Genomic DNA, 14,541 nt, shown 5'->3' with positions numbered 1-14,541 from the left:
CTCAAGGAACCATTATTTTTTCTAATCCTTGAAAATTCAGTGTGTCCAAAGGTAGTATAAACTCATTCAAACCATACCCATACAGATTTCACATTCCAACTTAGCTGAGACTCAGGTGCCGTTTTAAACTATCTGTATTCAAAATGGCTGCATCTCCAGATTAGGTTTTTAATATTGTTTCCCTGAACACCTCTTTTCTTGAGAGGTATCTGATTATTAAAATGTATGCACATATGTTAAATACAAAAACTATACAAATACATTTATTTTAAAACGTAAACTCCATCACCCTAGCTTCATTGATTTCTCACAGTGACTAAGAACACAATATAAAGAGTAGAAGAAGAAAAAAGCAAGTATCAGTTTGAAATTCACAGATAATTGTTTAAAATGTAATGCCCCCTGTGAAATATTTTGTCACAGATTAGGAACACTGAATCATAATTAAGTTTTTCCATTTTCAAGGTTGGAGCACTAGCGATGACTAAATGAACTAGCTTTATCTTTCTCAGTCTCTATTTACAACATTATACTAATATCAATGTGTAATGAGGTACCAATTGGCAGTTATTCTGGCATTGTATGTAATAAAAAGCAGCAGGGATATGTATAGCAGATGTCCCACACTATGGATAACAGAAGCTAGATTTTACCCAGTGCACAGAGATAAACAAACCCGTGGAAAATAATTACCCATAAGAATCAATGCAGATTTCTGAAAACATACCGTACATTTTGCAGCATCATTGGACCCCATTCCCAACTCCTTACTCATATGTTTTAATTTATTTTGTTACCAATATAACCTATCACACATTTTCATCTTTTTTTTACATTTTCCTCTTTTTTTTAAGTAACACATTTTTTTTGTTTTAAAAGACTAAAATGACTGCTTGAGATTCATCACAACATTTCACAAAAATGCTTTTTTTCTGATTCCAAAGCTTTTCTGCTATCTGATAAGGAATGGTTTTCAAGAGAGAGAGAAAGATCAGAGATAGGATAAAAGGCATAGATAATGTTGCTACCTTGTCTTTTATAACTATCATGCTTTGCAATGTGTTTTTATTCCAGAATTTTTACAAGACAGAATTGAATAAGGAGGAGATGTATATTCGATACATACATAAACTGTATGATCTGCACCTTAAAGCACAAAACTTCACAGGTAAATAATTCACCAAATAATCCTGTTAACAGTATATGTTTTGAGACATGGGTGCAGATTAGTGGAATAAATAGGTGCAGGAATTCCTTCTGTGTCTCAAGCTGGCATCTGTGTTTTCTGGAAAAAGCTGGATATAGCAAGGCAGAGTCGTGGACGCCTTCATGGGAACTGATCTTACCTTCTCAGATATGCCTTCAAGTTGGTAGTATCTCCAAAGCTCTATAGATTTCAGTCCCTAGTTTGGATGCAAAATATGGTTTGACTGCAGAGGTAGTAGCAGGAGCAAGCCCCCAAAATATTATGCTTGAGGCAGAGCAACAAATTGTGCCTGCTCTTCCTGCATGCAAGTTGAGGTACTTTGTATACAAGGTCAGTTAACTTGTGGGGGGGAAATTCCACAAGCGCCTCCACCTTCCCTGGCAGTAAAAAAATACAATATTAAATAGCTCAACCATTCTCTGCCTTTTTATGATATCCAAAGCCAGCTGCCTAGGGTGGCCTCCTCAATGGATGGGCCTGCCTTAAATAAGAACAACCTTTAGTTTGCTCAGGACCAAACGGGAGGGAACTCTTGGCACCTTCCAACTCTAGTGTGAAGCATTGAGAATCTTGCATCTGACCACCTAAGGCACCAACCTGTAACATAAGAAGCTAACAGGACCATTAAGGCCTGTGTAATAGGAGCCTCTCGTTAGGTGAGACATGTAGTCACTTGTACCTGTACTGCAGCAGGTCCTCATATGGAAAGTGAGTAATCTTTTCCTGGCAGACTTAGCTGCCAGGTCTTCCTTTGCTTAAAAAAAATAAAAATGGAAATGGAGTAGAAATGATCCCACTTCAGAAGTGACTTTGTTTATCAGCATCCCTTGATATTGAGAACGTGCTCCCTGGAATCAAAGTGATTTACTTTTACCATTAAGCGTACCATCCCAGTACATTTCCGGGCACTATTCAGAGTGTTGGTGCTGACCTTTAAAGCCCTAAACGGCCTTGGTCCAGTATACCTGAAGGAGCGTCTCCACCCCCATCGTCCAGCCCGGACACTGAGGTCCAGCTCCAAGGGCCTTCTGCCAGTTCCCTCACTGCAAGAAGTGAGGTTACAGGGAACCAGACAGAGGGCCTTCTCGGTAGTGGCACCCGCCCTGTGGAACGCCCTCCCTTCAGATGTCAAGGCAATAAGCAACTATTTTACTTTTTAAAGACATCTGAAGGCAGCCCTGTATTGGGAAATTTAAAATGTTTGATGCTGTATTGTTTTTAATATTCGGTTGGAAGCTGCCCAGGGTGGGTGGGGAAACCCAGCCAGATGGGCTGGGTATAAATAAATTATTATTATTATTAGTTTTAGTATTAGTATATCAAGATTATTAGTGATCTTTGTTGGAGAGAAATGATGTAATTGAAATCCATAGATGCTGCTAGTTTTGCATGATTGTATCTGTTTTTTTCTCTCTCCCCTGGCTAGTGTTACATGCCAATAATTCTTGGCAAAGCCCACTCCTTTTTAATGTCAAGTTTAAATCTTCCCTCGAACAGCTGGCAGCCAATGCTGCTCCTTGGTGACAATTGCAAATTGGGTTGCTAAGCATCGTAGATGTGTTTTCAAGAGACCATGTCTGCAGCTGATGCTTAAACAGCAGCAGGGCTTGATACATTTAACCTAGAGTGTGCTGGTGTGCTCCCTTCTGAGAACTGATATTTATCGATTTGCAGTCTTTATTTCTTATAAACTTTCTGACCTTCTACCAAGAGAATGTTGCTTTTCACAGCATGATTTCCTCCGGTTAGGTTTCCTTGGGATTTATTTTCCTGTATGGGGATTTGTATAACTGTCAGTTGTTTCTTTAGTATGAGTAATATTCAAAAGAGAAATCTGGTGGGTTGAGAAATCTGCTGATCTGCATATCAGTGTATGGCCTGCAGTCCCCTTGAAGAGTCAGGTTGAGTATATACAAGTATATACTCCAGACTGTTGGGTATCAGGGGCAGTTGTGTTTTTTACTTTTTTTCCTATGGTGGCTTCTTATCTGTGGAACTCTATCTCCCTGGAAACCCATGTAGCTACAGCATTACTGATTTGTTTAAAAACAAACTCCCATGACATTTTTATTTCAACCTGTGCTTTATAGGTAAATCTGCTATGGATTAATTGGTACTACTAATTTTTAAGGTGTAAAATGTGTTTTTTTTTCAAATTGAATGAGTTTATTTACTATTGTTATCATTCTGAATTTTTGAATATTGCCATGAAAGAGAAATGGTTCTCTGAAAGGTTCTTGCATAACTTGCTTGTTACATCATAGCACACGAGAGGCAGATTTCTTTTTTCATTTTTAGTATGCATGCCAGAGACTGTATGGGAGATTGCTGTATGGGACATTACTGTGTCATCTCTTCATTGCCCATGCATGTGTATGTCTCTGGTTAGATAGATGATAGATAGATAGATGATAGATAGATAGATAGATGATAGATAGATAGATAGATAGATAGATAGATAGATAGATAGATAGACAGATAGATAGATAGAGATAGATTGATACCCCTAAATACAAAACAGTTAATTAATTGATACCATTTAATTTATCAATATTATTCTCCGGAGGTTCTAAGATAGGGCAGTCTTGTATCTCCTCTGATAACAAGGCAGCACGGTTGTCAAGAAAACGACACCACGTGGGAAGTCCACATGCAACCACAGATAAGGGTACCTAGCTGTTGGAGGGCTCTCTGAGAAATGCAAACTGTTGGTAGCTCCTGGCTACCTGCCCAGACATTCCAGGTGTTTGGGCCTCTCATCAAGAAGAACCTACTGATTAACACGGACAATGTGTTAAAAGCTTGCAAGATCAACGTCTCTGCAAAGGGTAGCCCACAAGATCTTCATGTGGGCAGAACAGCACCTGGTATCTTTGAAAGTGGCGCATAGAAAATGCAACTGTGGGCTTGTTCAGTCCAGCAATCAGTGAGCAAGATGGAGGGAAAGCTTTACCCAGATCTATTCTAGTGAATCTGCAGCAGATTTGAGGACACCCACCCACACCCCGCCAGTTGATCTGTGTGCCTCAAAGGTGAATCAGGCACCTTGGTTCTATTTATACTTCTGTTGTCCACCAGCCTTTGGCATGGATGCCCTAAGCAGGCTGACCCATGAAACTGTTATATATATTTCCTCCAGTGTGTCTGTTTTCCGGGCAAGAGCTGAAATGATCAGTTCTGCTTGCCTGTGCCATTTGTCATGAAAATATGCACCCACTAAATTTTCTTCCTGTTTACTTCTAACACCCAACAGAGGCTGCATACACACTCTTGCTGTATGACGAGCTGTTGGAATGGTCAGAACGGCCACTGAGAGAGTTTCTGAACTATCCCATGCAGACCGAGTGGCAGCGCAAAGAATACCTTCATCTCACTATCATCCAGAACTTTGACAGGGGAAAAGTAAGTGGGGTTTTTGGTGGTGGTGTTTTCTGTTTGTTTTCTTATTAAACCAAACCGATTCTTAATCATGGTTTGCAGTCGATATATTTTGCACTGCTGATTGATTAAATAACACTTTTCTATACAACGTGAGTCGTCCTTTAAATAAAATATTCTCGTATGAAATCTGAGGTTGGCCATTGCTATGCCTCTTAAATGCCTTTTCTGGAGTTATTTAAGCAGGGGCCAGTGGTTTCACCCTGCATTAAGGAGACTGCATTGAACAAGGAGTTGGGCTAGTTGACATCCACCATCCTTTCCAATGTTATTAATCAATTCTATAGAACAATTCAGCACGCACCTGTTTTTAATCTCATTTAAGTGATGCAACCATATGTTTAAACCGAGTGTTTTTTTTAAATATTTATATTTTATTGAAGTGATTTCAATTAAAAGAAATAAATTGATATAGAAAAAAGAAGGAAAGGTGAGGGGGAGAAAACAAAGATACATATTTTTATTATTTTGTGTGTGTGTTTGTGTGTATATGCAAAAATGCAACATATGATGTTCCCATACATTTTTATATAAATTGGTATAGTGTTATACTCATGCAAATGTTAATAGTCTACTACATTTTGTATAAAGTCCATACAGTGGTATCTCGGTTTAAGAACAGCCCTGTTTACGAGCTATTCGGTTAATGAACTCCGCAAAACCGGAAGTTGTGTCCCGGTTTGTGAACTTTACCTCGGTCTTAGAATGGAATCCAAATGGTGGAAGGCTCCGGCGGCAGGAGGCCTCATTAGGGAAAGTGCGCCTCAGTTTAAGAACGGTTTCGGTTTAAGACCGGACTTCCAGAATGGATTAAGTTCATAAACCGAGGTACCACTGTATATATTATCCTATTTATCCAAGCAGACTCTGCGCCTGTAAGCAGTCCATTCATTGCTTGCTTAAACTGACTGTTTGCACATTAGCAAGCATCTTGGCCAGTTTGCCTAGCTGAAAACTGGTACAGGTTTAAAGTTTGTGTATTCCCCACGGCATGGATAGATTTTTTGAATATATTTGATTTAATGACCATATTTCGATTGGATATTTAGTTTTTGTTGTGTTGTTTTCAAAGGAGAGCAATGCTGCAGGTTTCAAATGGCCACAAAGCCTTGGGGAGTCTGTTTCTTGATGAGCACATCCCAGGTGCTATCAAGATGGCTACTAGTGATGATGGCTGTACTCTGCCTCAACTGTTGAAGGCAGTAATACTTCTGAATACCAGTTGCTGGAATCCACAGGAGGAGCGAGGGCTCTTGCAGTTGGTCCCTTACCTTTCTCTGCCCAGTCTGGCCACAGTGATCCATGCGATGGTCACCTCCAGGCTTGATTATTGTAATTTGCTCTATGCAGGGATGCCCTTGAAGCTGACTCAGAAACTGCAGCAAGTGCAGAATACCGTGGCGAGGCTCCTTGCTGCGGGACCACATTCATCCAGTGCTTTACCAGCTGCACTGGCTCCTGGTGGAGTACAGGGTCAGGTTTAAGGTGCTGGTTTTGACCTTTAAAGCCCTATGTGGCTTAGGACCCTCATATCTACGGGACTGCCTCTCCTGGTACGCCCCGTGGAGGACCTTAAGGTCCACAAATAACAACACTTTGGAAGTCCCGAGCCCCAAGGAGGTTAGATTGGCCGCAACCAGGGCCAGAGCCTTTTTAGCTCTGGCCCTAGCCTGGTGGAATGCTCTGTCTCAAGAGACTAGGGCCCTGTGGGATTTGACATCTTTCTACAGGGCCTGCAAGATGGAGCTGTTCTGCCTGGCCTTTGGGCTGGACTCATTCTAACCCCCCCATTTATTTTTTTGATAGAACCCCTTATATGGGATTTTATATATGAATTTTCCCTTGGCTCTTTTTGCTGGCCCATGTAGGTCCAGCATGGATAGTTGGCCCCAGTGAATATTTGATGTTTTCTCCCCTTCTGGCTTTGAGCTATAGCCTTCCACTAAAACGAGGCTGCATTTTAAGCTGCATTTTAAACTATATTCTAACTTATATTTTAATCAACTGTTTGTTGGGGGGTTTCTTGGTTTTTAAAAAAGTTTTTACTATATTTATATTTGGTGTTAGCCACCCTGAGCCTGGTCTTGGCCGGGGAGGGCGGGGTATAAAATTTTTTTATTATTATATTATATATTATTGCGCTTTCCCATAGGCATCTGACTGGCCACTGTGACATGGTTTGTTTGGAGAGAAGCCTTGGTTCACACATTGCTCTGGCTTCTTTCCTTCCCAGCACAGCAGCCAGGAGTAGGATAGGAGAAAAGCACATAGGCGCCGACTCCATGGGGCCTGAGGGGGCCCGAGCCCCCTCAAAAATTCGTTTGGGGGGCTCTGCCCCCCCAATAATTTAAGAAAATTATTACCGTAAATTTCGCTCTATAACACGCAGATTTTTTCTCCTAAAAAGTAAGGGGAAATGTCTGTGCGTGTTATTGAGCGAATGTGTGGTCCCTGGAGCTGACTCGCCGGAGCGCAGGGGCAAAAATAGGCAAAAATCAGGCAAAAATAAGATCGGGCGGTCGGGCGGAGGGAAGGCGGAAGCTGCTGCTTTCCTGCATTCTGCCTCAGGGTCTTACTGCCCACCCGCTTCTGTTGCTCAAACTCAACAAAGAGCAGGGAATCCCCTGCCCTCCTGGCAAGCAGAGGGTTAAGGAAAGGATCGAGTCCTTCCTTCTAACTCTTTCCTAGTCACACTGCCTGCAGGCTCCAGCCCACCACCTCCTCCTCTCCGTGCTCTAGGGACTCGCAGGTGGGAGAGAGAGAGAGAGGGCTGGCTTGGGGGGGGACTTTTGCCTTCCTTTCCTCCCCCCACCCCGTTAAACTCCTCCCCTGCATTCTTAGCCAGCTGCTTCTCCACACACCCCTCTTGTGCTTCTTGTTCCTTCTGTGTTTTTCCTTCCCTCCCCATTTAAAACGTGGTGACAAAGCACGGATCCACATGGATCCTCAGGATTTTTGCATTGGGTCACTCCAAATTCACCATCAGATCACATTACATGTCCATGGCTACAGTCCGTACCAAAAAAATCACGCACCCACTGTTGCCTGGGGCTGCAATGGTGCAAAAACGTGGTTACAAAGCATGGATCCACAGGATCTTTGCACTGGGTCACCCCAAATTCACCATCAGATAACATAGCATGTCCATGGCTACAGCCTGCACTAAAAAAATCACGCACCCACTGTGGCCTGGGGCCACAATGGTGCAAAAACGTGGTTACAAAGCACGGATCCACATGGATCCTCAGGATTTTTGCATTGGGTCACCCCAGATTCACCATCAGATCACATAGCATGTCCATGGCTACATCTTGCACCAAAAAAATCACGCACCCACTGTTGCCTAGGGTCACAGTGGTGCAAAAACATGGTTACAAAGCACGGATCCACATGGATCCTCAGGATTTTTGCATTGGGCTACTCCAAACTCACTGTCAGATATTAAAAATCTTTATAAAATAGAGAATTAAATACATACAGAATGTTAATTTTTCAGTTTTGAAATATTAGTACTAGTTTAGTACTGTATTTCTATATTACTATAGTACTGTATTAGTTATTTTCAAATACTTAAATATTTTTAGGGTGTAAGACCCAATTAAAGCCCGTTATTTACATACAGTATTACAGTATTTACATACAGTATTAGGCATACTGTATTAACTTTATTAACTGTATTAAAGCATTAACTTTGAGATATTATTTTTATTTAATGAACCCTCAGCCTTATTCAAAGTAAGCTTAAATTAGCTATTTCACTTATTAATCAAAGTGCTATTACTGTGCGACAGCAATATTTTATGTTTTATTCTTTTAATGATAGTTTAGGATTTATTTAAATATCATTTCAGTCTTTTCAGAGCTATATATTCACTGCTCTGTAATAGTCTATAAGCATAATTGTTACTGTAAATTAAATTAGCTTTTTACGAAAATACCGTGCTTGTTTATGTTTTGTTTCTTTTTTCAAAGCCAAAAAGTGTTTCAGGCTTGTCGAGTTTCCCGGAGTGTGGAGTTATAGAGAGTCGAGTTTTCGGGGTTCTAATGTTGATCATATGACTCTAAAATACTTTAAAAAAACTTTAAAACTCACTAATTTTCATCTAAAATTTAGAAAACGTCCCGGGGCAGGACCCCGGTATGGGCCCCCCCAATATTTTTTATAAGTCGGCGCCCCTGGAAAAGCAGTATTGTGAGTTAAACCATAGTTTATTTTAAGCTATGGTTTAATGTGGTGTGTGAACCAAGCCATTGGCTGAATAGTAATGTACGTACGTACTCACAGTTCTCTCCCACAGCTAGCACTGGCAGTAATTGCAGAACTCAAGTTTAACAGACCTAGATTTTAAGAACCCTAAAAGTTCCTATTTGAATAATAGTGCTGTGGAATTGAAACCGAAAAAGAACCTTACCCCCCCCCCCCAAAGTTCCTATTCTAGGAACGCTGCTGTGGAATTGATTCTTGACTGCTGCTGTCATGTGACCAGACGCTTCTTTTGCCATGGATTTTGATGCATGGTAGATGAACAGGGATGATTCAGGTTTATTTTGTACGACAAGTGTGAGTGCAGTTCACCTATCCCAAAAAGGAAGAGGCTTTATAATACCATATTGTCAGTTCTCATAAGCAGCTGTTTTCTGCCTGTTGGTTAATGTTCTCTGAAAGCGCTGGTTAATGCTAGATTGTACTGCCAACTGGGACACTTGAAACTCTGTTTGAAACAACTAAAAAGCGTTTAAGAGCCTTCTATTTGCCAAACATTCCTTTTCTCTTGCTTGTCTACAGTGCTGGGAGAATGGCATTATCTTATGCAGGAAGATCGCTGAGCAGTATGAAAGCTATTACGACTACAGAAACCTCAGCAAGATGCGGGTAATGGAGATAGATGTATTTGGCCATTAAGAATCAGTATAAAACTGGCTTTTGTTTAGTCAGCAAGGCAGCAATTTAATTTTTCCCATTGAAACTTTCATGCTGAAACTGTGATGCTCATGTTTTGTTTTGTTTTGTTTTGACTTAATCTTTTTTTACAACAGGTTCTTACAACCCAGCAATCCCTGTTCTAGCTACATTTGTTATTCTAACATACATGTTTGCCTGGGTCAGATTGCTGCAAAAAAGGAAAGCAGAGACCCTCACACTTCTATGTTATTTTAAAGCCATTTACAAATGGTTCAAATTGTATGCAATTGCAGTGTAGTTCCTGTACTATATTGAGATTGCAATCCTATATATACTTACCTGAGCTCTTCTGAACTCAATGGGACTTATTTCACCTACTGGCCATGCCCAAACTCTTAAGTAATGTACTTAAAATCCTGGCAAGAGAAGACACGAATCAGGCCCATTCAAGCCAAGAAACATTGTGCCAGGTTGAGGCAGGATTATGCTTCGCATTTGCCAAGCACCATCGACTTCAGTACTGGTTTCTATTTCTACTCTAATTTATTTTTTAAACTGCAGTACAATGCTGCCTTCCACATTGATTATATTTAGACTGATGAATCTCTGAACACTAAACCACAATCGTTAAGTAACACTTTTGTTAATTCTACAAACACTGTGCTACCCCTCATGTTCAATTTGTCCTCCTGTCTATACAAATCCAGATGTATATTGAGCCAATGCGGATAAGCACAAGCTGAAAGATACATTCAAGCATCTTTATGTGGGCTGGGGAACTCTCGTTTACCTTGCTTGCATTTTAGCTATTGATATTGCTTATCTGATTTGTTTATTTTCAATCTGATCTTACTCAGGTGATGGAAGCTTCTTTGTATGATAAAATTATGGATCAACAACGTTTGGAGCCAGAGTTTTTCCGAGTTGGATTCTATGGGAAAAAATTTCCCTTTTTCTTACGAGTGAGTATATATTGTATCTACTTACGTTGCACTAAGGCCTTCATTCATGACTGAGCTAGCCCAAAACCTTTTGCCGCCTGAAGCAGAGCATTAAATGATGCCCTTTCCCCCAGCTATAAGGTCACCCACACCCAGCTATAAGGCCATTGTGCTTCACCATGCAGACATAAATTCCTGATTTCATCAATACCACTAATTCCCACTGCTTAGCAGCTTGGGAACTACCTTATAGAGAGACCATTGGTCCACCTACCTCAGTATCGCCAATGGTGACTTGGCAGTTGCTCTCCGAACGCTACCTGGAGATGCTGGGGACTGAATCTGGGACCTTTTGCATGCAAACAGATGCTCTAGCACTGAGCTACAGCCTTTCCCCCAAACATATAGGAATCAGGCTTACAGCAGCTCAGCCTTCTAGGAGCTTAAAGGTGTGTGACAGGGTCAACTGCGATCATGAAGCCTCCCCATTTTAAATGAATAGGAGAGGAACACTCCCCTGTGGTCATTCAGGTCATTGGCATGAACTTCAAGAAGTTGCAACAACCTTTTGTGTCACTGAGGCTATGCCTTCCCTCCATTTTTTCCTCTTTGATTCTGATGTACAGCTTTTATGGGGGGAAAGTGAGCATGCAGTCGTCATCCCACCTACCTACTTTATGTAGGCTGCTCTCTCAGTTCTCTCACCATATCACATGTGAAAGTTGGGGGTCCCCACATTGCTGGTTGAGTGCAATGGAATATGCAGACAGACAGATACAGACACCCACCCACACACTTACTAAAAGTAACATGAGACATCATATTCTCTTAGGCGTTGTCTTAGAAGTCATTTGATTTTGTTGCAGTGTTTGCCTTCTGTAGTTCCATTAGTCAGTTCATAAACAACAGCAGACTTATTAAATAATTTGAGTTACTTGGGACGGTAAGCCAGTTAGAAGCTCAAATGTGACTAAAGAAGCATAATTCTGCATCCAGATTGCTAATGGTTGGAAATCATAACACCAGTTCTAGCGTGACTTCACTGCCTTTCAGTACATTTCTGGGCAGAGTTGAAAGTGCTGGGTTTGTCCTACGAAGCCTTCCACGGCTCAAGGCCTCATTACTTTCCAGAATGTCTCTTTCCAGATGAACCTGCCTTTACCCTTGGGTCATCATCAGAGGCCCTCCTCTCAGTGGCCCCTGCGGCAAAAGTACAGAGGGTGGCGACTGGACAAAGGAACTTGTCAGTAGTGGTCCACCAGCTGTGAACTTCTCTCACCAGGATAGCCTGTCTGGTGCAAACATGGTCATCTTTTTGGTCCCGTGCCAAGACTTTGCTTTACTCCCAGGTGTTTGGTGGTTGATGCTTTTTCTGCTGCTGAAATTTCATAGTTATTCTTTAGCTGGTTGGCTTAATGGTGGAGCATAGTGTAAGTAGGCTAGAAACTGGAGATTTTAATGTTTGGATATTTGTGCACAATTAATAATTTTGTGTCTTATTGTACATGTTTTCCTATGTTCTGTTTTACTGATGTAAGTTGCCTCGAGACCCTTGAGGTATATGAGGCAGTGGACTAATGAAAGAATAGTGATAAAGAGAACAATAGTAATAATCTTGCAGAGTGATTACATCTGTAGCAATTTACAGGGCCCCTCAAACACAAACGTTTAGATCAATGCCAATTTCTGAATCCTTTTGTAAACCATTCCAGGAATACAAGGTTTACTCGAGGTGTGGTATTTTTATCTCCTTCAAGGAATCTTTTCGGCTCCCATAGCAACGTGAAGTGTTTCGATTGTAAATAATAAGAATTCTACGCGGTTCATGCTCCTATAGTTGTCAAGTTGGTAATTGTTTGTGTCTGGTGGTTTTCAAGATAATTGTATCATCAAATCCTAGAGAACCACCATAAAGATGTATGGGGAGAAACCCAGTGAATTGCTTTGCTACGAGAAAAAAAATATATATAAACGGAAGTGCCAAAGGCATATATTATTTACAACACACTGGACGTAGGGAAATTATGTCATATATAGAATTAGTGAGGTTCTTGTGCAAGTGGAGCATTACTGATCTGAGATACAGGGAACTGGAGTGGAAAGAGATCTTTTAGTATCAGTAGCACAACTACTGAGCCATTCATGAGCCTTCCAAATCCTAGCACCAGTGGTGGCTGCTGATCTGGCACAATGGCTAGAAAGTCATTAGAAAAGGCTGTCGCCAGCGAGTGGCAACTGAAGGAAAAGTCTCTTAACAGCAGAGTCATGGGTCCATGGTAGAAGCAAGGGGATTGCTGAATGTAACACTGAAGATGCACAGCCACTGACTACCTAGGAAAACCCATTGTGGACTTAGCACCATGTAGATATGTCCATCTCCTGCCTTTGGTCCCTCCACTGCTGCCCCATATGTTTTGCCTTCAAAGACATGGGGAGCTTCCCCCCGTAACTTCAGATCACTGCTCAGTAGTGGTGACCTCTTCCTATCCTTAAAACCCAATGCACTGTCTTACTGTCAAGGAGATGAGTAACTATATAACCTTTAGAAGACATCTGAAGGCAGCCTGCTATAGGGAAGCTTTTTAATGTTTCGTGTCTTATTTTGTTTTTATATATGTCGGAAGCTGCCCAGAGTGGCTAGTGCAACCCAGTCAGATGGGTGTAGTAAAAATAATTGTTGCTGTTGCTCCTGTTGTTTACTTTGTGCAGTTTGTGAGGGGCTGCTTTTGCACTTTGAGTAAAGGCCCTGATAAAGAAAAATAAGATACATTTCCCATAAGGGATATACGACTGGTCTGGCTTGCCTTTATAGTTTAGAAACATGAACAGCAGTCTACAATGAAAACGAGATAAAATATCCACAGTGCTCTAAGAGGTTATTTTTAGTCTTGAAAACTAACCCAGATGCATTCCTATCTTCTTACGGCTCTTTCTCGAGGGGTTTGCAGTACCTACAAAACAGAGTTTCTTTGTTTTGCTTCATTTCGATGGTAAAGAGATGGGAAACAATTGAAAAGAGGGAAAGCAAGTTAGGCTTGGGAGGAGTTCGAAAATCAAGGCACTCTTGAGAAATAAGCTGCAAATGCACTGAGATCATTCCAAGAACAAGAGTCCTCTGAGGAATATATGCAGCTGCCGTATACCGAATCAGCCCATTGGTCAGAATTGACTATACTGAGCTGCAGCAACTGTCCAGGATTTCAGACATGGAACATTCCCTGCCCTACCTGGAATTGCTGGGGGTTCAACCCTGGGATGTTCTGCATGCAGAACAGGTGCTTTGCCAGTGAGCTACATTCCTTCCCCAGTTCTACAGCACCGCTGGATATTTTCATCTTTATAGTTTGTTGCCGGTTTTTATGCTTTCTTTTGCAAAATTATGTGTTTGGAAATAAGATCACTCTCTTCTTAAAACCATCTTTATTTTTAAGAACTGTTCTCTTATGCCACGATCACGAAGAATATCACATGGTGCAAAAGGTGTGATTACACGTAATAACCAAAACTACACACAGTCTGACAAAAAAGGAGTGGAATAAGGGGAATTACAAAGCTTCTTGACTATGACAGTGAAAATGCTTTCAGTGTTTTTTATTTCTAATTTGAATTGGGGGAGGGGTGGGGAGGAAACACCTTTGTGAATTATCTTACTGGCTAATGGTAGCCTCTTTTTTGTTGTTGCTGTTTTTGTGTAACTTACTTTGCTTTTATTCCTCCCAGAACAAAGAATTTGTTTGCCGAGGGCATGACTATGAGCGTTTGGAGGCTTTTCAACAGCGGATGCTGAACGAGTTTCCACATGCCATTGCTATGCAACATGCCAATCAACCCGATGAAACCATCTTTCAAGCAGAAGCACAGTGTATCCACTCGGTTGACAGTACAGTATGCCTGCCTTAATGCACACAGTTCACCTGTAGCATGGTTGAAATGAATGAAATTCCTCCAAAAGCCCACTTCAGCAGTGCCGGTGCAAAGGATGGCTTTTTCTTCTTTTTCTGACAAAAGTATGGAAATAATGAAATCACATATACTAGCAGTTAGATCACCTG

The 14,541-nt window shown here is 41.2% G+C and overlaps 1 protein-coding gene across 8 annotated transcripts in view; it reads left to right on the top strand.

The window, feature by feature from the left end:
• Positions 1 to 14,541, top strand: part of DOCK4 (dedicator of cytokinesis 4) — a 248,839-nt gene that overhangs the window by 211,184 nt on the left and 23,114 nt on the right. For all 8 annotated transcript variants that reach the window (XM_083698882.1, XM_083698883.1, XM_083698879.1 and 5 more), the window contains 5 exons: positions 1,075 to 1,168; positions 4,461 to 4,609; positions 9,432 to 9,518; positions 10,406 to 10,510; positions 14,210 to 14,351. In XM_083698882.1, coding sequence (XP_083555008.1) covers positions 1,075 to 1,168; positions 4,461 to 4,609; positions 9,432 to 9,518; positions 10,406 to 10,510; positions 14,210 to 14,351 — 577 coding nt within the window. The remainder of the gene's footprint in view (positions 1 to 1,074; positions 1,169 to 4,460; positions 4,610 to 9,431; positions 9,519 to 10,405; positions 10,511 to 14,209; positions 14,352 to 14,541) is intronic.

Source organism: Podarcis gaigeae (genome assembly GCF_964106915.1).
Source record: "Podarcis gaigeae genome assembly, chromosome: 10".
Lineage (NCBI taxonomy): Eukaryota > Metazoa > Chordata > Lepidosauria > Squamata > Lacertidae > Podarcis > Podarcis gaigeae.
The sequence above is the reverse complement of the archived record's forward strand: the minus strand, read 5'-3'. Positions and strand labels throughout refer to the sequence as shown.